Consider the following 26,919-nt stretch of genomic DNA (forward strand, 5'->3'; position numbering starts at 1 on the left):
AATTTGTTAGCTTAAATGCTATTTATGTCTGATTTTGATTATCCAACAAGATAACTTTATATGATAAAACAGTACAACAAAACCAAATGAAAATGGCTAGTTAGAAGCAAATTTTGATTCGTCAGCAGAACTGTTATTTGGGTCTGACTTTCGAAAGCTAATTTTATAAAAGGGATGTTGCAAAAGTAACATCTTTTATTGTTTTTTATTTCATCTGAACGAATCAAAGGGGATTTCAAGGTGCATTGTTATAATGAGTGAACTTATGCATTCATAACCTGAAAGTTTTATCTCTTTGTTGGACGATATTGACAGTATGAGACTCTAAGAAAGCAACTAGTCATGGATATGCATCAGAAGCAGAGATGCATGACTGTATTCCTTCATGCAGTAAAAATTGAACCGATCAACATTCATCAGCGTCTGTTGAACATTTACAAAACCAATGCAGCATAAGAGATGGGTTCGTTGATTTCATTGTGACGACAGAGATGCGAGTGACAAAGCATGCTCTGAACTTTTACAACCAGGACATCAGAAGAGACTGGCAAGAGTGCATTGAGAATATTGGTGACCATGTAGAGAAATAAATTCTGAGGCACAAAAGGTCACTCGTTTTAATGGCACCACTCTCATCTTCATAGTTCTTGAACGTTTTGAGTTTTAAAAAAATAGGAGGCCTTAGTTTTGGAACGATCCTAGTATATTAGACACATGCAGAAACTTGTGCTCCAAATGATCACCATGGAGACAAGTGGATTGATACATCTCACTACAAGCAACTTCCTCGAAAACCTTCATCTGTTACTGATCCACTACACCGGGGATCACCATGAACAGATTTCACTTTATGGACGCTTTTCCACTGTTTATAAGCCTACTCTTGATCTACAAAATCAGCTGATGAAACTTGATATTTGAATATTGGTTTTGCAAAAGGGCATTTGAATAATTAACTATTATTTGCTGCCATTCAGAATTAATTTGCATTCGACAATTTTTTCAATTTTGTAAACAAAAGAAATAATTTTTATTCATTTAAAATTAAAAAACAAATAACAAAGACTAACCTTCTGATTTGGTGAGTTGAAATTTTGATGATTCGCTCGGGGAACTGCGACCCAATGCATTTTTAGCAAATACCCGAACTTGATATTTTGTATAGGGGTGAAGTTTTCCGATTTTGGTTGAATTAAATATGCTACCCACGGTGAGTAGGCGCCCTTCACTCCAATCTTCATCAAATGACCTGATAGAAAAATGAAAAAGAAGCAATAAATAAAAAAAACATTAAATAACGAACATTATAGAAACTATTAGAAATTGGGATTCGAAGTCAACTAGCTTTCAAGTTTGTGAGATCAACCTCCTTTATCTTTCTAAATCACTCCATTCATTAACCACCAACAACAATAATCACTATGTATTTTTTTTTTATACATTAGTGTTTGTCAACATTTATTTATATGCTAACAAACATTGCAATCACTTTTTATAAAAACTAACCTTTGGTTTAACTGTTTCGGAAACATTAAAAAGGGTGTCAAGCAAGGAGATAAGATTTCAGCGATCCTGTTCTGTGTTGCGCTAGCTGCTGTTATGCTTAAGACAGAAAAGACTTGCCAAAGCGGTTTCAAATCCTCTCTAACCTTTCCTACGCTGATGGCATCACTCTTGTTAATGAATGCCCACATAAACTTCAAGCTTTTGTCAATGTATTAGCAAAGAATGTGAAGCAGATAGGATTAGAAACAAACCTAGAGAAAACAGAATGTATGTCTACAGCTAAATCGGAATTTAACCTAAACATGACTATTCACAGTAAACCCATCAAACAGGTTACCCAATTCATTTATTTAGGGCATAAACTAACTTTCTCCAGACGACACTGAAACACAGAATCGGGTTGGGTCGGGCGGTTGTCCAAAAACACAACACCATCCTAAGATCAAAAACGGTGCCGATAGCTGTTAAAGTAAAAGTTTATCTAATTTATGTCCTCCCAGTTGTTTTATATGGCCTTGATTGTATCACATGACAAAACGACTAGCCAATCGCATTGAGGTGTTTCAAAATCATGTAATGCGTTTCATTACAGGACAACAAAAAAAAAAAACAATATCCACCCTACTTTCCTATACACCTATTTGATAAAATCGAAAGTAAAACCCATAATATTTTTGGCCATGTCAGACGATCAACAACTGGCCTGTCAAAGTTATGCTTTGAGGGTATGTTAGAAGCACTGGAAAGCCAACGAGAAGGTGGAGAGAAAAAATTTTGATTGAACATCTCTCAACAATTGGGGGTCCATTGACCAACTTGCCCTGGATCGAAAAGAATGTCGAAAAATAAGTCATGTGGGTTCACAATCTGTACCAAATGGATGATGCGACTCATGATCATGTTTGTCAGCATTCTTTTAAGGCATGAAAGAAAATCTTTTAAATTATATTATAAGGTTGATTGGGGGGGGGTACTTTATTTTCACCATTTTTTTTATTGTACACATAAGAAAATCCAACTGCTTTTTTATAATGATCATTTCTTATTTCAAAAAATCAAAACTTTTTTATGATTGGAATTGTAATTTTCATAGAACTGAAACGTTTTTTGTTTAAAAATATTCTTTAAACATCTTATTGACCATTTCATAATTAGCATTTCTTTTTGTTTGAAAATATTTTATAAATAGTACATGTTTACAATAATATTTTTTAAATATTTGATTCAATTTTTTAAACAGTTCAAACTAGGGAAATAAAAAATAAAAATTGATTGAACTCTAAGCGGAAAGATATTGAGGGACTGTGTTCTGATAAACATTGCCTGTCAGTTCCTAAATTTGTCATCAAGTAGACGATTTCTATTTTACTCAGTAGAAATATAACAGTATGATGTTAATCAGGTAAACGAGTACACAATTTTTTTTTTTTTTTTTTAATTCAATTTTCACCTCAAATAAGACCGTGCCACTTTAAAGTAGGGAGCTACTATCGGGGACACCAGTTGCAGGGGCATTATGAAGGAAGATGAGTAGCAAGATGTCTGCTCACATTAAACTTGAACTTCTGCATGTCAGTACAGTTGGGAAAGCAGAATCCCAGAAGGGAGTTCCAAAGTCTAGCAGTTCTGGGGAAGAAACTATTGGAGTAAAAGACTTTCTTACGCCTAGGGTTCTCTACTGTGAAGGGGTGGGATTTAGCTGCTTGTTGGTTTTGTCGGGAGTAATCACATCGAGGGGGTACAAGTGGTTGTAGTTCGTCAGAGCATTCACCGTTAAAGTACTTGTAGAACAGGAAAAGGGATGCAATATTTCGTCGATGGGACCAAGGCTGAAGCTTAGATGACAGTTCAAGACCTATCAGGTTGGCGACTTTCTTTTAAACCCTGTCAAGGAGCAAGAGACAAGTAGCAGATGCACCAGCCCAAATATGACAACAATACTTCATACATGGGCGAATGCTGGCCTTATAGAGGTACAGGATACTTTCAGGCATAAGTAGCTTTCTAGCACAGTAGAGAGAGCCTACCTTCTTTGCAGCAGCCTTGGCAATGCTTTCAATGTATCTATTCCAGTGCACGTTTCCTGTAGGCTGAGGAGTTTAAAGGGAGTACTTTCGGATAACGTGTTCTTGGCCACTGCTATTGGTGGTAGTGAAGGTTTCTTGTAGTTATTGAAGGAAACAAGCTTAGTCTTGGCAGCATTGAATGTGACCATCCATTTTTGTCCCCATTCCACTACAGAGTGGAGATCATCCTCTAGTGTTTCTGCCATTTCCTTTGATATGTGTTCATTTGTTTTTCCCTCGTGTCTGTTATAGAGAGTGGTGTCATTAGCAAATATACCCATCTCCGAAACAATTTTATCAGGGAGGTCATTTATGAATATCAGGAATAATAAAGGTCCAAGGATAGATCCCCGAGGTACTCCTGCATTTATATATGTATATTTAGATATACGACCGTCGAGGACAACCTGGATTTTTCTCTTAAGAAGGATTTAATTACAATATGTATTCTTCCAGTGATACCATATGATCTAATTTTCCTTAGAAGACCATTGTGCCATACCCTGTCAAAAGTCTTTGCTATATCGAGGGCTACCGCTCTACTCTTCTGTTTTGTCCAGTGAACGGTATACATGTTCAGAGATTACAGTTAGGATATCTGCTGTGGAACAGGCTTGCCTAAATCCATATTGATTGTCGGTCAGGAGTTTAGCAGCTGTAAGGTGATGTTTGATTAATTAAGGACTCGAATATTTTGGCAAAAAGCAAAAGAAGGCTAATGGGGTGATAATTTAATGGGTCAGTTCTTTCGCCAGAATTCTTGAAAACTAGTACCACAGAAGCGGTTTTTCAGCAGTCAGAAAAGCAAGATTCGTTAAGGCATTTGTTGAAAAGTTTGGAGAGAACTGGAGCAACCTCAGCGGAGCATTTTTTTAATAGCTCAGCCGGAATGAGATCGGGTTCACATACTTTTGAGGTGTATAGGTTTTTTATGATACCATATATCTGAGAAGGGGTGATTTTCAAATCATCTAGTGTGGCGTCTGTCCGCAAAGTCAGGGAGGGAGTGGTGTGCTGGGTCCAATGTGGAGTTTGAGGCAAACCGACTGGCAAGCAGGTTAGCCTTCTCGGTTACCGTGCAAACAACCTCATGATCACTTGATAGTGGGGGAATTGTTGACTTCCCATTATTTACAACCCTGTTGTAGATTTTCCAAAAACCATGAGTTCCCAATTTTTGTGCTTCAATGCGTTTTCTGGTGGTTTCAGTGTATTTTGTCTTAACTATCACTATTTCTCTTACAATTACTTCTAGTTTCTATATACTGCTGTCTGTTTGAACTGGACTTATGTCAATTGAATCTGCGGTATGCATACTGCCTCTGAGCAATGGCAGCTGCACAAGTAGAAGTAAACCATTGGGGAGAGTAGGGCTTGCTATAGAATTTCCATGTGGGAACATGTGCTTCAATTGAAGTTTTGAACCATTCAGTGGTCTCATTTGCACACTGTTCAGCTGGAAGAGAAAAGATATTTCCCCATGGGGTATCTCTGATGAGTTCCCTGATGGCTTCCCAGTCAGCCTTTTTGTAATACCTCGTTGTTTTGAGCAGTTTGGGTCAAGAATTAAGGGCAATTTCTACGAATATCACAGCGGGATCAGCATTCCCGAGTGGGCTGTAGGCATTCATTATACAATCATCGGGAACTGTGGTCAGAAATAGATCTAGAAGTAAGGCATGCAGATCTTGTTGGTCTGGGAAACGTGTCGAAAATGTAACCGTCTGTGATAGGGAATGAGATATAGAGAAGCTATGTGTTGTGCTACCAGCTATGTCGTGTAAGTAGAGAATCCAAGCCAGTTACTGTGATGGACATTGAAGTCACCAAATACATGTACTTGTGCGCTAGTAGAGTGGGAGAGTGCTATATCTATGCTGTCAGAGACTTTGTTTATTAAAGTACCTGGGTTGAGGGGGAACGATAGAGAAAATACAAGTAGCTAATGTTATGTTGCATGTTTAGTCTGAAGCACATAAAGGTCTGGTCATCTGATTCTAGTTTGTTTCTCTAGTCAGGGGGAGGGTGTTACAAGTATGCACTGTTGATGAGTATCAACAAAGTTTGGTGAAAATAGGAGACAAAAAATACATGTATATACGCACCTAATCTGTACAATATAGCTAGTAATAGGACTGTTATTGTTGACCGTTGGGGGTGGCCAAGATACCTTTAAGTAACGTGAGGACACTTCTATAATCTCCGGTTTTCCTGGTGGGTCAGGAACAGCTGAAAAGATAAGACAAACGGTATTATTTTCATGTCAGATTAGAAGCAAAAAGGTTGTTTAAGTGTGCTGTGATAAAAATGAATGAGATATGAATCTATTGATCTCCCAAGATGAGACAGTACCTGACAGTTTGGTTGTTAGTTTTTTCTGGATGGTTAGATATAGTTAGTTCCAGTGATCAGCTGGGGGTAACTGAAATGTAAATATATTTAGTAGAAAAGTACACAGGACTTGTAAGATTGGATAAACCTGGGGAATGAGACAAGATAGACAAGCGGATTATTTGAATTATTCAGAATATTATTCACCTAACATTTCAGATATGTAATTCCGGATTTCTTCAGATCAAAATCTTGGCAAAATCAATTGTAAAAGCGATATTCTCCTGAAGGTTGAAGGTTCAATCCTCAGTGTGGGTGACCAAAAAATACAATTGCGAATTACTTAAGACTTCTATCCAGTCATGGTTGACGGAACAAGAGCACGCTACCCTCATAAAGTAAATAAAGGGTGCTGCTCAAAATTCCGTCCAAATTCCCATGTTTGACAAGATAAAACTGAAGAAGGCAGGAGGTTACATCGACCGAGACGTTGTGAAAATGACACTCAAGATAGGAACAGTAGTCTGATGAATCCAAATATGGGTATCTTATCAAATTTGGGAATCTGCACAGAATTTCAAATGGAACTGTTATGAAATAGTCTTTTTGTTTGTAAGCCAAAAAGAGTTCTTATAAGCCTATTTCTTATAATTCAATTTATAAGCCTATTTCTTATAATTCAATTTATAAGCCTATTTCTTATAATTCAATTTATAAGCCTATTTCTTATAATTCAATTTATAAGCCTATTTCTTATAATTCAATTTATAAGTCTATTTCTTATAATTCAATTTATAAGTCTATTTCTTATAATTCAATTTATAAGCCTATTTCTTATAATTCAATTTATAAGCCTATTTCTTATAATTCAATTAATAAGCCTATTTCTTATAATTCAATTTATAAGCCTATTTCTTATAATTCAATTTATAAGTCTATTTCTTATAATTCAATTTATAAGCCTATTTCTTATAATTCAATTTATAAGCCTATTTCTTATAATTCAATTAATAAGCCTATTTCTTATAATTCAATTTATAAGCCTATTTCTTATAATTCAATTTATAAGCCTATTTCTTATAATTCAATTTATAAGTCTATTTCTTATAATTCAATTTATAAGTCTATTTCTTATAATTGAATTTCAGTCTGAAAAAGTCTCCACAAGGCATGTCACTAATATCGCCACTGCTGTCTCAAGATGGCCATTCTCAGCACGTCATCTTGTCATTCTCATGTAAAGACACGATAAATGTTATATCAAAGTAAAGCAGGGGAGGTAACTGCCTTTACATCTTATCGTCCTAACAAGAACCCTTTATTTAATCCACAGAGTAGGATTAAATAATGCTTTCATTCTATCAGCCACAACAGGGTAGACATCTTAAATAATTCGCAATTGTATTTTTCGTATCACCTGCATTGAGGATTGAACGTCCAACTTCCAGAAGAGCGGCACAAGTGAATTTTACCTCGTACTTGGATCTGTTATGCTATTGATCCTTGTGAATCCAAGATGAAAATGGTAGTCGAAATAATCCAAATTATTAATCCTCATTTCAAAAATTCGAAAACTTATCAGTTTGAAGAGGTCGTAAAACGAAGTCTCCAGCTGAGATTTTGTATTTGTTTTTTAATGGCATTTTCCCCCCAAACAAGACACAGTGTCACTTTGATCTAGAGGGCTACTATTTGGGACATAATTTGCAGGGATACTATGTAGGGAGTTATGCAGCAAGATGTCTGTTTATATTACACCTTCTGCATATCAGTACAGTCAGGGAAGCAGGGGCCCGGAAGGGAATTCCAAAGTCTAGCAGTTCTAGAGAAAAACTATTGGAGTAGACAGCTGGGGAATTTACTGTGTAGAGGTTGGATTTTGCTGCTTGTCAGAGGTATTTACGTAAAGAGGGTACAAGGACTTGTGGTGCGTCGGAGCACTGACCATTAAAATATTTATAAAACAGGCAGAGGGATGCAACATTTTGTTGATGGAACAGAGGTTGAAGCCTAGCAGACAGTGTGAAACCTATTAGGTTGGTGACTCTCTTTTGAACCCTATCTAAGAGTGAAAGACTAGTAGCAGATACACCATCTAACGTGGCAACAATATTCTATACATAGACAAATGGTGGCTTTGTAGGATATTCTCAAGCGTAAGTAACTTTCTAGCATGATAGAGAGAGCCCACTTTCTTTTCAGCAGTCTTGAAAATGCCCTAAATGTATCTGTTCTGACAAGATGTAGATACTAGCAATAGGCCCCTAAAACAAGAAAAAAATTCAGATTAAAAAACAAAAACAAAAAAAAAACTAAAAACTGATTTATTAAAAAAGAATGATCTAGATTTTAAAAACAAACATTTCATCAGATGGTAGGCTTCTTTGTATCTACCTAAAGCAGCTGAATAGCATAATAGTGAAACGCATTGACTGTCGTTCAGGCGGTCGAGTTTCGATCCTGGCTTGAGGTAGTTGCGTGTCTAGCCACACTGATGAGCTATGATACAGCAAAGCAATACTGTATGCGGATGATTATATATATATATATATATATATATATATATATATATATATATAATCATCCGCATACATTTGTTAATGCTCCCTATCTTGGGTTGAGCATATTGGGAAGTGATATACAAACTGACATTAGCATATTAAACGATGCTCTTTGAGTAAACAAATCGAGCTTAGGCATTTGGGCGATGTAAAAACATTGTTAATTTACTACCCGCATAGCAGCAGCCAAATAGTGAATAGCGTAATGGTGAGAAGTGTTGACGGTCGTTCAGGCGGTCGAGTTTCAATCCTGGCCTGAGGTAGTTGCATGTCTAGCCACACACTGATGAGCTGTGATACAGTACTGTATGTGGATGACTCTCTCTCTCTCTCTATATATATATATATATATATATAGTCAACAAAGCCAGTGTTATTTTGCATTGAAGGTTCTAACAGTGATTCATATCATTCTTCAGGTGAATGACTTCTTTTTGATTTGATTTTGTGTTCATTCATTTAAAAAAAAAAAAAATGAATCATATGTCCACATTTAATAAGAAAGTCAATAAAATATATACGAAATGCAATGATGAAAGGATTCAGATGCAACATTTTGCCTGCCGCGGGACAAGCCTACCACTAATTTAGCGGCTCAGATTTCTAGAGATAACAACTTAATCTACATATTGCCAACTTAGAACTTGTACTAACAGATCTTAACCACTGGAATGTTTTTTTTTTGTTTTTTTTTAAATATAAAAGGAGACCAAACTATATCAGCGATGAAACATAAGCAAGAGATTTGACCTTAAGTCGATAAACAGAAAAGAGGTTCATCAGCTGATTACCACAATTATTTTGGTGATTTAAAAACAGATTCAAAGTAAAAATGCTACGGGTGATTTTTTTGTTTTTTTTTTTGTAAACAATTCTGAATTGAAGAATAAAACAGTGTTATAATAATGATAATAATAATTATAATAGTATTAGTAACAATAATAGTAGAACAATAGTAAAATACTAAAAATAATAGTAATAATTATAAAGATAATATAAGACTAGCAGAACCCGTGGAAATTCCATGGTAGTCGAAAATTTTTAAAACAAATAAAATGAATTAAAAAAACAAAAAACAAAAAAAACCGACAAATTTAAAACAATTTTTTTGAAAATTCTTTTTTAATCTTTTTAAACCTAAAAAAAAAAAATTTGTTTAAAAAAATTGGATTTTTTTTCAATGAAAATTCAACACTTGTTTTTTTTCTGAGTAATTTTTTATATAAAATATAAAGGAACAGATGTCAATTGACTTGCACATCATTTTTTTTTTTTTAAAAAGAAACTATAATCAATAAAAAAACAGTCTCCACTCAACACGACTTTTTTAAATTATAAAATAAAATAGCCAATTTGAAACAGACAGTCATTATTTTTTAACAGCTTTGTAGAGGAAATGGTTTCAATGATTTTTAACTGAGCGACTATAAAGGAAGGCAATTCATTTCTTATTAATGTTTGTGATGATGGCTTTTTTGTGACACTGAAAATACAGACAAGTAAATTAATATTTATATTTCAGAAACCAACCAACATAATCAGCAAACACTAACCTGCCATTCGAGTAATTGGTAATACCATTTTTTTGTGTGGAAGTTGCCCAGCGTTAAGCATTTTACCTTCCACTAAAAGTGAAAAGGTATGGGGAATACAAATTTATATGTGGTCTCTAGTCAGCATGTATATTTCAGTTAGGGGAGATGGCATACAATGCTTAGTACTAGTAAATTGTCACCCATCTTAAATTGAGCCCCCCCCCCCAACACAAAAAAATTCAGACATACACATATGTATGCGATGACACCAGCTTTGGATGGGACTACATAAAACTGTAATGAGGGAATCAAGAAGGATGAAAAGACGTAGGAGAAAAAGTACCAACTAAACTTTCATTAGGAAGGTGCAGAAAATGCTAGAACCTTGGGAAGGTGTATTGCCATACCAATTCTAGAGAAAACGCTGTCGATAATAATCGACAACTCCAGCTTGAAGACCAGGGTCACATTCTGTTGTGATTATCTCAAAATTGATCATAGGTCACGGTGATAGCAGCTTTATATTTAAAAACACAACCCGTTGATATTAATAATCTTCTTTGTCGCCAACATGATTGACTTTCACCATTAACTATCACCTTGTAGTATCGATTTGAAAATAAAAATAAAAAGGAGAAATAAGGTTTTCCTGAAGAATCAGATTGAATAATACAGTTGGGGGAGGGATAAACTTACTGATACTAAATTTCTTTCCTAGAACTGTCCATATGAGGAACACTGTTCCACTGGCATGTTTCTCACTTGAATACAACATGGTAGCCTTCAAATTCAAATGTAAACAAGTTCTTGTTGAGCCATCCCCATAAATAATCAAATTTTACCCGATTTACATGATTAATGATTACTATACTACCACATTACATTCATTAACCCTTATCCTCGAGTGGGCTTAGGGCCTTGATAAGTGGTGACTCCCAAGTAAAAAAAGAACTATGCTATGATGTGACTAACCGATTGATCGAATCCAGCCTCTGCGATTACCTGTCTAAGCAAAATTAACAAATGGCTCAAACACCAAGATCTCATCTTAAGACAAGTTACCACTGTTAGCCTACAGCTGATCCCGTTTTTTTTTTGTTTGTTTGTTTTTATTCCTCTGCATGGGGTTGCAGTTGATGAATTTATGGCCCTGCTGACAGGGCGACCTGACTCTGTTGAGATGATTTGGAAAGTAATCATAGTTGCAGCTTTATAGAATCTCTGGATACATATACATTGACCGTCCGCAGACCTTTTTAGTTAATTGGTAATAACAGCAATAGTTGTTTGGTTTTACAGCATACCAACCGTCTTTCAAGGTAATACCGAATCCAGTAATTTTTTTTTTTACGCTTTAAGTTATATCTTCAAATATTTATTCATGGTGTTCGGTTTGGTTGCTTTGCCTTAGACTTTGCAGAACATGATTGAGTTTTGCAAAGAAAAAGAGGAAAAAGCAATACCATCAATGTTTGATGCATTTTTGGTCAGGAAGTTAGTATCATGAGACAGCCTGATCTCATGATAGTCATCGTAACGATGATACTGCTGCTACTACTACTACTACTACTACTATTACTGTTATTAGCAGCAACTGAGCCTCTGTCTGGTTCAAAGTCAATTCCACTGAACAATAAAAGCACTCGATAGATTTGTTATTGAGTCATAACAGACAAAAGTGGATCAAGTTCAATAGATCATTAAATAAGATGAGTCAAAATAGACACAAAGTCAAATGCAGAATCCACAAGCGATAACATGATGCGGCCCAATAATCCAATGAATTGCCTGTATCAATAACAAGCTGGACCTCTTTTGTGTAGCCGATGATTTATTGATGCCGCTATTTGCCTCCCTACAAGGGTAGAGTTAGACAAAGTCATTTCTTAATATAGGAAAAATCCAGCTTCCCCAAGAACAAATTAAAACTGCCTAATTCTGGAGGGATTTCTTCTCCACCGAAGAAAGGACAAAAAGATTAAATGCAGTAATATCAGAACAGATACTACACTTTTGTTTTGTTATAAGGTTTAAAAAATTCAATCTAACAAATTAGGCATAAGGTCGTCAGAAGTGTGAGGAAAATGGAGGTTGTTAGTCATCGTTTATTTTATACTTGCCCGGGTGTTTGGAGGTGTGAGTTGAGAAAAAAAAAAGTGGTAATAAGCAGGCAGGCTCGAACCTACACCGCAAAGGAGGAAAACATGAAAAAAAAAAAAAGGTTACGTTTTTGCCGTTCCGTCCATTGTCAAACTGCAAGTGGCAAAGGTTTAAATTAAGGTTAGTTAATCGAAAAGACAGAATGACTTTCGAAAATGTCGTCAAAAAAAGCAACTCCTCCTTGTAGAAAAGTGTCCAGTTGAGGGTGAAGAAAATGTTTTTAGCCAATTTTTCGATATTTGTCGTCCAAAGGGTCGAGCTTCAAAATGATACCAATCTCGTAAAAATCAGTCACCTCTGTCGAAAGTTTTAGGCAGATATACAAACATACATACATTAAAACAGACAGGTAAGAGATTTATATTAAAGATTATCTGGATTATTCCGACCAGAGATTAAATCGATCAAAAGTTGCACAAATAATACTTACGGTGAAAATCATCAATTTTATATCTAAAAAATTGTCTATTACAGGTGGAACGATAAAATTTTCGCCATAGAAAGACATGATTCCATTTCCGTTTGATGAAAACCGATTTTCTCATTTTTCTTTTTTGCAGACCATGTACTAGTTAGCCAGTAGTGTACAAATACCAAGAGCAATAGGAGACTTTTATCATGTCTGAAAGTGATATAATGTTCAACGAGCGAGATCAGAGATGCTGTACAACTCATGCTCTCTAACAATCCAAGTTATAACAACAGGACCATTGCCAAAGGAAAAGAAAGGAAAAGGAAAAGAAAGGAAAAGGACAAGAAAGGAAAAGGACAAGAAAGGAAAAGGAAAAAAAGAAAGGAAAAAAAGGAAAAAAAGAAAGGAAAAAAAGGAAAAAAAGGAAAAGGAAAAGGAAAAAAAGGAAAAGGAAAAAAAGGAAAAGGAAAAAAGGAAAAGGAAAAAAGGAAAAGGAAAAAAGGAAAAGGAAAAAAAGGAAAAGGAAAAAAAGAAAGGAAAAAAAGGAAAAAAAGAAAGGAAAAAAAGGAAAAAAAGGAAAAGGAAAAGGAAAAAAAGGAAAAGGAAAAAAAGGAAAAGGAAAAAAGGAAAAGGAAAAAAAGGAAAAGGAAAAAAGGAAAAGGAAAAAAAGGAAAAGGAAAAAAGGAAAAGGAAAGGAAAAAAAGGAAAAGGAAAAAAAGGAAAAAAGGAAAAAAAGGAAAAAAGGAAAAAAAGGAAAAAAAGGAAAAAAGAAAAAGGAAAAGGAAAAAAAGGAAAAGGAAAAAAAGGAAAAGGAAAAAAAGGAAAAGGAAAAAAAGGAAAAGGAAAAAAAGGAAAAGGAAAAAAAGGAAAAGGAAAAAAAGGAAAAGGAAAAAAAGGAAAAGGAAAAAAAGGAAAAGGAAAAAAAGGAAAAGGAAAAAAAGGAAAAAAAGGAAAAGGAAAAAAGGAAAGGAAAAAGGAAAAGGAAAAGGAAAAAAAGGAAAAGGAAAAAAATGAAAAGGAAAAAAATGAAAAGGAAAAAAATGAAAAGGAAAAAAGGAAAAGGAAAAAAAGGAAAAGGAAAAAAAGGAAAAGGAAAAAAAGGAAAAAGGAAAAAAAGGAAAAAAGGAAAAGGAAAAAAAGGAAAAGGAAAAAAGGAAAAAGAAAAAAAGGAAAAGGAAAAAAAGGAAAAGGAAAAAAAGGAAAAGGAAAAAAAGGAAAAGGAAAAAAAGAAAAAGGAAAAAAAGAAAAAGGAAAAAAGAAAAAGGAAAAAAAGAAAAAGGAAAAAAAGGAAAAGGAAAAAAAGGAAAAGGAAAAAAAGGAAAAGGAAAAAAAGGAAAAGGAAAAAAAGGAAAAGGAAAAAAAGGAAAAGGAAAAAAAGGAAAAGGAAAAAAAGGAAAAGGAAAAAAGGAAAAGGAAAAAAAGGAAAAGGAAAAAAAGGAAAAGGAAAAAAAGGAAAAAAGGAAAAAAGGAAAAGGAAAAAAAGGAAAAAAGGAAAAGGATAAAAAGGAAAAAAAGGAAAAAAGGAAAAGGAAAAAAAGAAAAAAAGGAAAAGGAAAAAAAGAAAAAAGGAAAAAAGGGAAAAAAGAAAAAGGAAAAAAGGGAAAAAAGAAAAAGGAAAAAAAAGAAAAAGGAAAAAAGAAAAAAGAAAAAAGAAAAAGGAAAAAAGAAAAAGGAAAAAAGAAAAAGGAAAAAAGAAAAAGGAAAATAAAGAAAAAGGAAAATAAAGAAAAAGGAAAATAAAGAAAAAGGAAAATAAAGAAAAAGGAAAATAAAGAAAAAGGAAAATAAAGAAAAAGGAAAAGAAAGGAAAAGGAAAAGAAAGGAAAAGGAAAAAGAAAAAGAAAAGGAAAAAGAAAAGGAAAAAAGAAAAAGAAAAGGAAAAAAGAAAAAGAAAAGGAAAAAAGAAAAAGAAAAGGAAAAAAGAAAAAGAAAAGGAAAAAAGAAAAAGAAAAGGAAAAAAGAAAAAGAAAAAAGAAAAGAAAAGAGAAAACGGAAAAAGAAAAATAAGGTAAAAAAACGAAAAAGGAAACGGAAAAAAGAGGAAAGGGGGCGAAAAGGAAAGGGGGTAAAAAAGGGAGGAAGGAATAGGGAGAGGAAAGGGAGGAAAAGAGGAAAGGGAGGAAAAGAGGAAAGGGAAGAAAAGAGGAAGGGGAGGGAAAAGAGGAAGGGGAGGGAAAAGAGGAAGGGGAGGGAAAAGAGGAAGGGGAGGGAAAAGAGGAAGGGGAGGGAAAAGAGGAAGGGGAGGGAAAAGAGGAAGGGGAGGGAAAAGAGGAAAGGGAGGAAAAGAGGAAAGGGAGGAAAAGAGGAAAGGGAGGAAAAGAGGAAAGGGAGGAAAAGAGGAAAGGGAGGAAAAGAGGAAAGGGAGGAAAAGAGGAAAGGGAGGAAAAGAGGAAGGGGAGGAAAAGAGGAAGGGGGGGAGGAAAAGAGGAAGGGGGGAGGAAAAGAGGAAGGGGGGGGGAAAAGGCAGGAAAACGGAAGCAGAAAAGAAGAGAAAAGAGGAGGAAAAGGAAAATAGAGAAAAATGAAAACGGGAAAATGGAGAAGCGGCAAAAGAGGAAAATGGAAGGGAAAAAGAAAGAAAAGAGATATGAGGGTGATGAAATAGAAAACAAAAAGGAAATAGAAGATAAAGTGGAAAGAAAAGAAAGATAGGGAAGGGGAGCAAATTAAATATAGATTCTGAAAAAAGGGGAAACACAGAAAGAAAGATTGAAAGATAAATAAATGGAGAAATATATTCTTTTTCTGTCTTAATAGAAATTTGTTTATATTATTTGTTTAATTAATAATAATAATAATAATAATAAATAATAATAATAAAGCATTATTTTCGGCCCTTTTGTCCAGACCCATTTCCTCACCATGATTCCAAATAACCACAGCTCCCTCCGCTTCTCTGGTGAACGAGAGAGAATATTTACAATACCATATTCTCACAGTGCCCGGCATCGTGATAAGCTTTTACAAGACCTACACAACGCCACCGAAAGTGAAACTAGAATCAGTTTTAGTAGAAGAAAAGGAGAAAATCGCTGCTGCTGCTGCTGCTGCTGCTGATGATGATGATGACAGCAGCAGCAGCTTTGATACAGTGGAAGGTTGGAAGCCATTATTGATCGATCAGGATCCAATGTTTTCACAATACGATCGACACAGTTGTTTGTCAACAAGGGTCCTTGTCCTTCAACCTACAATCCATCTCCGTAACAGTTATCCTCAAGTGGTTTTTGGTCTTGATAAGTAGTTGAAGTATTAGGCCAAAACAACAATAAAATAAAATAAATAATAATTAAAAGAAAAGAAAATGACAGTAGGATATTTTCGGTGGAGAATAACCCCCCTCCCCCACTATCACAAAAATAATTAAAAAAAAAAAATTCAGAGATTTATTTTAATGAAGAACATTATGAGAGGATTTAAAATTCGTTATCTGAAATCACTAACATCATTTGCCTCCTCTTCAGAGGAGGTTAAACAAGGTCAGGTGGAGTTTTAAGAAGCCGGTACACTAAGCTAAGCATATTTTGGCTTACAAAAAGTGCTTGAGCAACCCTCTCGGTATTTTCTGGTAGAGATGCATCAGCCGATTAAAATACTCTTTTTTTAGAGAGAAGGTAACCTCTTGGAGTGTGGATCTCCTTAAACCGAATAGAATTATACTGTCGTATGGATTGCTATCGTCTATGATACCAGTTTCTTAACTGAATGATGAAGAATATGATGAGAGGATAGAAAAGGTTATTTGACATCACTAACATGCATTTCTTGCTTTAATCTTTTTTTAGATGAGGATTGATAATTTTACTTATTCAAACTATAGTTCTCATTGTATCATAGCATACGTTTACACACGCAGACCCAACATGTTGTAGCAGAGTACGTCGCAAGAAACATAAGACAATAACTTCTTTTATATTTTGTAACGAAAACATATCCTCATTCTCCCGCCACACGTGACTTCTCGTTACTGCTGTGACGTCACCCACATCTTTAACATGCTCTCTTTTCTTGTCATATTCTTTCTTTTTCCTTACCGTAACGCTATTTCTTCATCCATGGCTCTGTATCTGTGTCCGCACTATGTTACACCCATCTTTATTTTTATCCTCAAAAAGTTTTGGCCGATGGAAGCTTTGATTAAATTCAGGTTTATCTTTTAGAACTCGAGAATCTATATATAGAGAGAGATGTGGCACAACGGATAAAGTTGTCAGGTACAATATTTTAGAAGTTGAAACTTCAAATTTCATTATCAGCAATACTAACAAAGAATAAAACGAAAAATATTTAGGACTTTTATCCTGTCATGGCTGACAATGCAAGAACAATGTACTCCGACTGATTAAATGATTCAGTTTGAAATTCCGTATAAATTTAGGAGTTAGACAAAATGAACCTGAAGATTGAAAGTTACATCAGCTGAAACATTATGAGAAGATTTGCTTGGGAAAGCCATTGATTCTATGGGGAGAGATTAGAAAAAGGAAGAGAGGAGGAGAGGGAAGAGGAAAAGGAAGAGGAGGGGGGAAGAGGAAAAGGAAGAGGAGGGGGAAGAGGAGGGGGGAAGAGGAGGGGGGACGAGGAGGGAGGAAGAGGAGGGAGGAAGAGGAAAAGGGGGAGGAAGAGGAAAAGGGGGGGGAAGAGGAAAAGGAAGAGGAAAAGGGGGAGGAAGAGGAAAGGGGGGGAGAGGAAAAGGGGGGGGGAGAGGAAAAGGGGAAGAGGAAAAGGGGGAGGAAGAGGAAAAGGGGAGGAAGAGGAAAAGGGGAGGAAGAGGAAAAGGGGGAGGAAGAGGAAAAGGGGGAGGAAGAGGAAAAGGGGGAGGAAGAGGAAAAGGGGGAGGAAGAGGAAAAGGGGAGGAAGAAAAGGGGGAGGAAGAGGAAAAGGGGGAGGAAGAGGAAAAGGGGGAGGAAGAGGAAAAGGGGGAGGAAGAGGAAAAGGGGGAGGAAGAGGAAAAGGGGGAGGAAGAGGAAAAGGGGGAGGAAGAGGAAAAGGGGGAGGAAGAGGAAAAGGGGGAGGAAGAGGAAAAGGGGGAGGAAGAGGAAAAGGGGGAGGAAGAGGAAAAGGGGGAGGAAGAGGAAAAGGGGGAGGAAGAGGAAAAGGGGGAGGAAGAGGAAAAGGGGGAGGAAGAGGAAAAGGGGGAGGAAGAGGAAAAGGGGGAGGAAGAGGAAAAGGGGGAGGAAGAGGAAAAAGATTCCCATTTTGTCAGCTATGACTAAATAGAAGTGTTAACTAACCTTAGCACTTCCATCCATATTCACATGACCAAACCAACAAAGTGTCCTGTTATGTACACATTTATATTGTACAGATTTAATCTTCTTCTGAGGTCATCATATCAAATAATTTTTTTAAGAGTCGCACATTCTCATTTATTTCCATGCAACACAAGCAAAATAATCTTCACTCGCATCTTTTTCAAACTTGGAAACCTTTATGAGATTTCAAAGTGAAGCCATTGATTCTATGAGAATAGATTGCTCCCATTCTGTCATCCATGACTAAGTAAGAGTGTTAATTATTTTATTCATAATTATTAGTAGCAGTTCAGCCCAACTTTGCTCGGGCCCTATGTTACTGTGCAAAGTTTGACTAATGTCCAGGTAAACTACATCTAAAATTTCAAGTTTTTATGCCCAAAATTGGCGGAGGAGTTTGGTAGAATCTGCAACGGTCAACTCTTTCAACTTTGACCTCTTGGCAGCCAAATTTTCCCCCAAAAACTGATTAAAAAGTCTGAATACCCTTTATGCAAAATTTCGAATGTTTAGACCCAAAATTGGCTGAATAGTTTGCTAGAGACCGCAAAGGTCAAATCTTTTGAACTCTCACCCCTTGATAGCCAAATTTTCGGCCAAAAACCGATTAAAAAGCTTGCTCTATGTCTGAATACACTTTATGTAAAATTTCAAATGTTTAGACCAAAAATTGGCTGATAGGTCAATTTTTTTAAAACTTTGACCCCAATTTTGACCCCTTAACATTATTTTTGGGCTCAAATCAAGTTAAAAAGTTTGATCTATGTCCAAGGAACCTACATCTAAATTTCAAATGTTTAGACACAAAATTGGCAGAGGAATTTGGTAGAGTTTTCAAAGGTCAAATCGTTTAACTTTGACCTCTTGTCAGACAAATTTCTGTCTGAAAACTGATTAAAATGATCTCAATACCCCTTATGTCAAATCTTGAGTCTGGAGACTGAAAATTGACAGAGTAATTTGGCAGGGAAATGTACACACACAGACAATGTCACTTTTATAGATATACTAGCATGGGTGCTCGGTTTTGCCCAGGTGTTTGGAGATGTATGCTGAGCAAAAAAAAAAAAAAAAATGAAAAAAACACGGTCAATTGTTTTAACTTTGACCCCTATTATGATCCCTTAAAATTTATTGTTTTGGGATCAAATACAGTTATTAATTAAGTTACATCCATGTTCAAGGAACCTATATCTAAAATTTCAAGTGATTAGACCCAAAATTGTCGGAGGAGTTTGGTAGAGTTCTCAAAGGTCAAATTGTTGAACTTTGACCCCTTAATCGCCAAATTTCTGGCCGAAAAACGATCACATAGATTTTCCCAGATCTCAGTACCCTCTATATCAAATTTCGAGTCTGTAGACTAAAAATTTACAGAATTATTGCGTGGGGAAATGTACACAGCCAGACACACAGACACGTTCACTTTTATAGATATACTAGCATTTCAGCCTGGCGTTGCCCGGGTGTTTGGATGTGTCTATTGAACAAAAAAAAAAAAGTGGTAGTAGGAAGGCAGGCTCGAGCCCGTACCGCGAAAGAGAAAAAGAACGGGGTAAAAACCTGTCATCAATACTGTTATGACCACCGTCAAACCGAAAGTAACATTTTTTTAAATTAAGGCTAAACAATCTAAAGGAGAGGATAACTTTCAAATATCGGCGAAAAAAGTGACCCCCCCCTCCACTGTAGAAAAGTGCCTAATTGAAGGAGAAGATATTAATGTTTTTAGCCAATTTTTCGATATTTGTCGTATGAACGGTCAAACTTTAAAACGATACTGATCTTGATAAAAGCCGTCGCCTCTGTCGAAAGTTTTAGAAAGACATGCAAACATACATACATACAAACATATATACATTGGTAACTAAAAATTTTCGACCCAAACCGATTTCGATTTCTAGTTGCTTGTCTTTCTTCTACAGATAACATTTTGAAAAGAGTTAGTTTACCATCAGAGTTGCAGACTTAGAAGACATAATTAAACTAACGATTTCAAAAACACCCAAATAACAAACTCCCAAGGATTACAAAAACACCCAAATCACAAACTGCCAAGAATTTCAAAAATATTCAAATAGCAACCTTCTAAGAATTCCAAAAGCACCTAAATCACAAACTTCTTAGAATTCCAAAAACACCCAAATCACAAACTCCGTAGGATTCCAAAAACACCCAAATCACAAACTGCCAAGGATTTCAAAAGTATCCAAATAGCAACCTTCTAAACATTTTAAAAACACCTAAATCACAAACTCCCAAGGATTTTAAAAACATCCAAATCACAAACTCCCAAGGATTTCAAAAACATCCAAATCACAAACTCCCAAGAATTTCAAAAACATCCAAATCACAAACTCCCAAGGATTTTAAAAACACCCAAATCACAAACTCCCAAGGATTTTAAAAACATCCAAATCACAAACTCCCAAGGATTTTAAAAACATCCAAATCACAAACTCCCAAGGATTTCAAAAACATCCAAATCACAAACTCCCAAGGATTTCAAAAGTATCCAAAATAGCAACCTTCTAAGGATTCCAAAACCACCCAAATCACAAACTGCCAAGGATTTCAAAAGTATCCAAATAGCAACCTTCTAAGGATTTCAAAAACACCCAAATCACAAACTCCCAAGGATTTTAAAAACATCCAAATCACAAACTCCCAAGGATTTCAAAAATATCCAAATAGCAACCTTCTAAGGATTTCAAAAAAACAAAACAAAAAACAAATCATAAACACTCAAGAATTCCTGAAACATTAAAATCAGACTCCTGCGATTCCAAAAATATCAGACTGTATATTTTAAAGTCTTCTAATATTCAAATTGTCGGTTGATTCTTCAACAATAAAAAAAAAATCCAATTCTGACTCGTAGTAATCTTATAAGTTCAGCTTAGACTACTTCCCAAAACTTCCAACTCTGCAAACGATGTTTACCGCTTGAAGCAGAAACAATCATTCTAGGAATCTGAAATAGGAAAATTACTTCATCCTAACATAAAGAGAAAGAAAAAAACAAACAAAGCAATTTTTGCAGACATCAAAACATGGTGGACGCTTGGATGGCATTTGTTTTCTGCTTACAAGAATTAAATTGCACATCTGGCCTTTTTGTTAATGATCCCTTTTGTCAGACACATTCTATGTGATTCAACATCATCTTCGGTTTCACGTTCGCTATACATACTGGCATGTGTTGGACGGCTTTAAGAAATTGACTTCCAAACTAACCTATCTCTGCCCAGGTCTTTATTTATCCCTCTTTCTCAAATCCATTTCTATCACTTCTTCCCATGTTTTGTTTTAGTCGCCTTCTGTTAATTGGTTCGGTTGTTTTGTTTTATGGCATATCAACCATTTTCAGGTTATTTAATGCCGAATCTGATTATTTTGAAATAGCATCCATGTTGCATCCAGTTATTTTATAGGTTTTTATTCTTTTGTATTTTCATTTGCTAGTTTGTAGTGTTTGGCTTAGTTGTTTTATAGTGGATTCTATCGTTTTTATTCCCTGCCCTGCAGAACATGAATGAGTTTTGCAATGGGAGAGGGAAACGGGTTACAGCATTAATGCTTGGTACATTTTAAGTTAGAAGACCAGTCAGGAGGTGGGGGGAAGATAGAAAGAGAAAAAGAATTGGGAAAAGGGGAAAAGGTGGGTTGTTTTTGTTTTTGGTTTTGCAGAACATAATTAAGTTTTGCAAAAAGAAGTAGAAAAACAAAAAGCATCAATGTTAAGTGTATTTCGTCTCAGGAAGCCAATATCTTCAAGTGTGTGTTAAGCAAAAAAAAAAAGTGGTAGTAGGCAGGCAGGCTCGAACCCCTAACGAGAAGGAGAAAAAGTATGTACAAAACAAAAAAAAAAAAACGTGATTTCTTTGCTGTTGCATCCATTGCCAAATCAGAAGTGGCAAAGGCTAGTCAATCGAAAAGAGGGGATAACTTTCGAAAATATCGGCAAAAAAAGTTACCCTTCCTTGTAAAAAAGTGCCTGGTTGAGGGTGAAGTAATTAATGTTTTTAGCCAATTTGTCGTCCGATGGGTTGAGCTTCAAAACGATAACAATCTCATGAAAATCCGTTGCCTTTGTTGAAAGTTTTAGGCAGACATACATACATACATACATACATACATACATTTAAACAGACAGATGAGATTTATATTATAGATTCTAAAATAATTGGGTTTTCTTTCCCCAATCTTTTGTGGGTGTTCACACCTAAAAACAAATATAGAATAGGTACAGGTCCTTGTCTATTAGATTTAAGTTCTACTGATTGTTTAAAAATCAATAAATATTTATTTTATTAGTAGTACCAGTAATGCAAAATTAAGTTTTCAACAAAAAACAAAAAATTAGAATCGTTTTTGAAATCGGAATTTAGTTTCAAATTTTTCCGATCCCAGTACTCCAAAAAGTTCTAATTTCTTTGATTCCCGATTCCGATTAATCATCCTAACACTAATTTAAACGCCACAATGTTCAAAAGCAAGAACTTTTTATCTTGTTACAGAGTTATGTAGTAGAAAAGGAACCCTCATCCATTCTTTTAACATGGCCATACCAACAGTCTCCCGCTGATTTCCATGCATCACATTGTGCATACATGCCTGATAGTTTCTTTCCTTGGTCAACCGTGGTAACGCTATGCTGGTTAGTAATGACAGAAGTTCCCTGAATACACTCCATCTACTCTTAACTTTGGTAATCACACTAGCACTATCACATGTAGGCTCGTGTTAACAGATCAGGCTGTCTTAAGATACCGGCTTCCTGACTATTAAATTTTGAATACCAATACCATATCAAACGTTGATGTTATGTTTTTGGAATCCTTTGAGATGAGTCTTCATAATTAGTGTATTCGTTCTTTTGTCATCTTCATAATTGTTATTGTTTCACCACATTTCGGCCAACTCATCCTCTGGCCTTCTTCAGGTGATTAACCACATTGGGATAGGAATGCCGAGTCTTGTAACTGTATCTCCTGTAATTACTGTCTTCCATAGCTGTTGTTGTCTCACCACATTATGGCCAACTAATTCTCTAGCCTGCTTGGCTAGGATTGAAACCGCTATCTTTAGACAATGCTCACCTGAAACCGTAGAGACAAAAGTTTCTATCCACTGCACCACGTGCCCCAAAGTATACAGTTACAAGACTCAGGATTCCTATTTAGTCGTGGTTAATCATCTGAAGAAGGACAGAGGATGAGTTGGCTAAAACGCGGTGAAACAGCAACTATGAGGATAACAGTCCACAAATAAATGGTTTTTTTAAAAAATTCCTTTCCCTTTGTAAAATTAAATAATGTTTTACAAAGTCAAAAACAAAAAAAAACAAAAAAAAAATCTCTCTACAAAACAACCAAACCAAACCAAACACCATGAATAAATATTGGAAGATAGTAAAAACTTGAAGCATAAAAACTTTTTTTTTAATTATTAAATTTGGCATTAAATACCACAAAAAGTGGATATGCCATAAAACAAAACAATCACCTGCTATAAAAAGAAGTAAGGGGGGAAAGGGGGCGGGATAACAAGCAAAAATTAAAAAAAAAAAAATTTCTTTTTTAAAAAAAAAAAAAAAAAAGAAACGAAGACCAATCAAAACCTGTTTGACGGTTGAATAACATCTAATTTTTTTTTCTGTTTTTCATTGTTTCTGCAACAATTAATTTGCACATGTGGTCTTTTGTAGAACCATTCTCTTTGTCAATTCTACATCGTTCTATTCAAAGAGATTCCATTGAATCAAACGTTTTGAAAAACTACAAGATTTATAAAGGATGTCAAAAAATAGTGTCAGTTTCATTGATATATTTCTTTGTTCAAGACTAACATTAGACACTTGTTGTTGTCGTTGGTGTTGTTGTTTTGTTTTTAACTCACTTGTGAACTCTGAATTTAAAAAAAAAAAATGACCCCGGCTTTTCTGTATTATATCTAGTTTTTTGTTGTTGTTGTTGTTTTTTTTTTTTTTGTTTTTTTTAATTAGCAGAAAACTCACTTTGTCTCAAAGAACTAAACTGTAGTTGGCAGTCCAAACACTGATAGAGTACAAAGAAGGGACTAATTTGGAATTTTGCGTTTTTATTTCTTATCTTTAACCGGTTTGCAAACTCATTTTTCTTGATTAAAAAATATCTCATCCTAGCTGAATGGACGACCCAACGGGTCACATTTTTCTAGAATGAGTATAAAAATAATAATGATTTACAGCAAACACATCTAAGGTGCTATTTAACGTCTGCAATTTACATTTTACGCGTGTTGCAATCAAACAAACAGGTAAGCTGTTGGGAAGGGAAGATAGAACAAGTATTTCAACAAGTAAGATATATCCCCCAAGGAAAATGGAGAAAAAAAGAAGCAATCCTTACTTTTGGTTGTAATTCTCAACGAAATGCGAAAGTGAACAACAGTGGCTAACTTCCTAGTTTTAAAACTGCTAATTATTTTTAGGGAAGTGGTGGTCTAGCAGTGTCAGAAATTTCGTGAAAATAGTGAATAATTCCACCCCATCTTTCCAAGCTTATAACTCCTCGAAAAATGTAATTCAAGCCCTAATTTTTTTTTTCAATTAAAGGAGTAAGGACCAAGGTTTTATTTAAAAAAAAAACAAAACAAAACAATGTGTTTTTTTTTTTTTAAAAAAGGTTTTAAACTTCGGACTTTACAGGTAAATTTCTAAAAAACTGATTTTTTTTTTTTTGTTTTAAATTTGAATATATTATTTATTGACCTTTTCTCTTCAATTTGTGATATATAAACCTATTAAACATAAATTAATTATTTACTTTTTAATAGACATTTCAAAATGAGAGGCGTAAATTATTCGACCCCCTATCTTTCTAAGCTTATAACTCCTCGAAAAATGTAATTCAAGCCCTAATTTTTTTTTCAATTAAAGGAGCAAGGACCAAGGTTTCATTAAAAAAAAAAAAAAAGACAAAAAGAAAAAATGTGTTCTTATAAAATAAGGTTTTAAACTTCGGACTTTACAGGTAAATTTCTAAAAACCTGATTTTTTTTTTGTTTTAAATTTGAATATATTATTTATTGACCTTTTCTCTTCAATTTGTGATATATAAACCTATTAAACATAAATTAATTATTTACTTTTTAATAGACATTTCAAAATGGGGGGGGCGTGAAAATGGGGGGGGGCGTGAATTTAAAAAAAACGTTTGTCTAAAATATTATATTCGGTTTATTGGAAAGAACATAAAATTTCACATTGACCCTGAAAATATCGTAAAAATAGAATCAATAGAAAAATTTTGATAGATTTTTAAAATTTAAAAATTTAAAAATATTGAGTTTAAAAATTGAAAAATATTGAGTTCGGAAAATTCATTACTGTTTTAAAAAAAAAAATAAAAATATTTTTATTACTTTTAAAACAACTGTAATAGTTTATTTTGGAAGTATAATCCATAAAGAAAATAAATAACCCACTTTTAACAGAGAAATTACGAGATTTTTATATTGTATTCGCAGTTTCGTGTTAGGGGTGTCAAAAATTCCTACAAAAATTCTGATACTGCTAGTGGTGGTCAGATATTATTCCCGAAATAGATTCTTGAAAATGTTTTTCTTTTAAACAAAAAATAAATTAACTCTAAACTCATAATAAATGAAGTGTAAGTGAAAATTTGAGTAATTTACTAAAGAAAAAAAAATAATATCGGAATTTTCCTGATGAAAGCTCTTCAAATTCAATTTTTTATAAATTTATTTTAAAAAATTCTGTGCTTGTCTGATCTTTTAGCCATTAAATTTTGAATTCTAATACCACAGTGCTTTTTAAAAAGTGGATTTTTCTATTTTGATACTATATATAAGTTCTAAAATATACATGGCAATTAAGCTACACAGAATATTCTGTGTTTCAACCACGCTAGGATTCATCAGGCATATTCTGTATAGCTTAATTGCCATATATATTTTATAACTTTCTACCTATGTATCGAGCACTGTTGAAGTAAATACTTAAAGTTTACGCATAAATTTATACTTCCGTATATTAATTTATGTGATTAAATTAAGTAATCATATATATAGTCATCCACATACAGAACTGTTTCGCTCTATTCACACCTCATCAGTGCGGCTAGACTAGCAACTACCCCCTAGATGACAGTCAGCGGTCCTGAATAGTTACACTATTCAGCTGCTGCTAACATAACTGTTTAAACAAATGGAGCTTAGGCGTTTGAACAATGTTAATTCACATAAAGAGCATCGCTTAATACGCTAGTTGCAGTTTGTTTATCATTTCCCAATATGCTGAATCCAAAATAGGAAGCGTGTGTGTGTATATATATATATATCACACACAATATTTATTTCGACAATATATATATACATATTTCAAGGTCGTACCATTGGTTTCATTACGCCGAATCAACCATAAGAGGTTGGAAAGAGTCAGTGTAAATTCATCAGCGACATTGAAAAACTGAAACAATGGTTGATTCGGCGCAATGAAACCAATGGCACGACCTTGAAATATGTATAGTGCCGTAATAAATATTGTATCTTCAGCTCTCACATCCACGATCGAGCACTTTATTGGATTTTTTTCATCGCCTCCTGGCACGATATATATATATATATATATATATATACTAGCAGGCCGCGCAGTATTGCCTGGTCTTAAAATTTTTGCTTAAATATTATATTTTGATTAATGCAGACTTTGTGTTTACTATTATATTGGACCCAATATAAAGCAACGATTTAAAAAATTAAAAAAAAAAAAAAAAAAATGACTCGTGCACCACCATCAAGAATCGAAACTAAAATGTTTAGCTTACGATTTACCTTTTCTTTTGACGTTAATGACTGTACTATGAAGATATGTTTATTGCAAAGCTAAAAATTAAAACATGAACCAATAGCTATTACGTCACACATGCATATTCGTAATGCTGTCGTTTAACCTTCATCTGGCAAATCTAATTTATTTTTTTTAATTTTCACACTTTCGCACCAATTTTCGCAAGCTAAAACGCAAATATAAAGTTTTGCATGGGTTTGAATACCTTATATATGAAGTTTCATGTCTGTAGACCAAAA

General features: G+C 34.5%; 1 protein-coding gene across 4 annotated transcripts in view; it reads right to left on the reverse strand.

Moving 5' to 3' along the window:
* LOC145265375 (putative receptor-type tyrosine-protein phosphatase mosPTP-1) overlaps positions 1-26,919 on the reverse strand; it is a 475,862-nt gene that overhangs the window by 149,749 nt on the left and 299,194 nt on the right. For all 4 annotated transcript variants that reach the window (XM_080121163.1, XM_080121162.1, XM_080121161.1 and 1 more), the window contains exons 4-5: positions 5,678-5,801; positions 1,071-1,249 (exon numbers count right to left, since the gene is read on the reverse strand). In XM_080121163.1, the coding sequence (XP_079977289.1) occupies positions 1,071-1,249; positions 5,678-5,801 (303 nt within the window). The remainder of the gene's footprint in view (positions 1-1,070; positions 1,250-5,677; positions 5,802-26,919) is intronic.

This window comes from Euprymna scolopes, chromosome 40, assembly GCF_053919585.1.
Source record: "Euprymna scolopes isolate OS-2025 chromosome 40, ASM5391958v1, whole genome shotgun sequence".
In the NCBI taxonomy this organism is placed as follows: Eukaryota; Metazoa; Mollusca; class Cephalopoda; order Sepiida; family Sepiolidae; genus Euprymna; species Euprymna scolopes.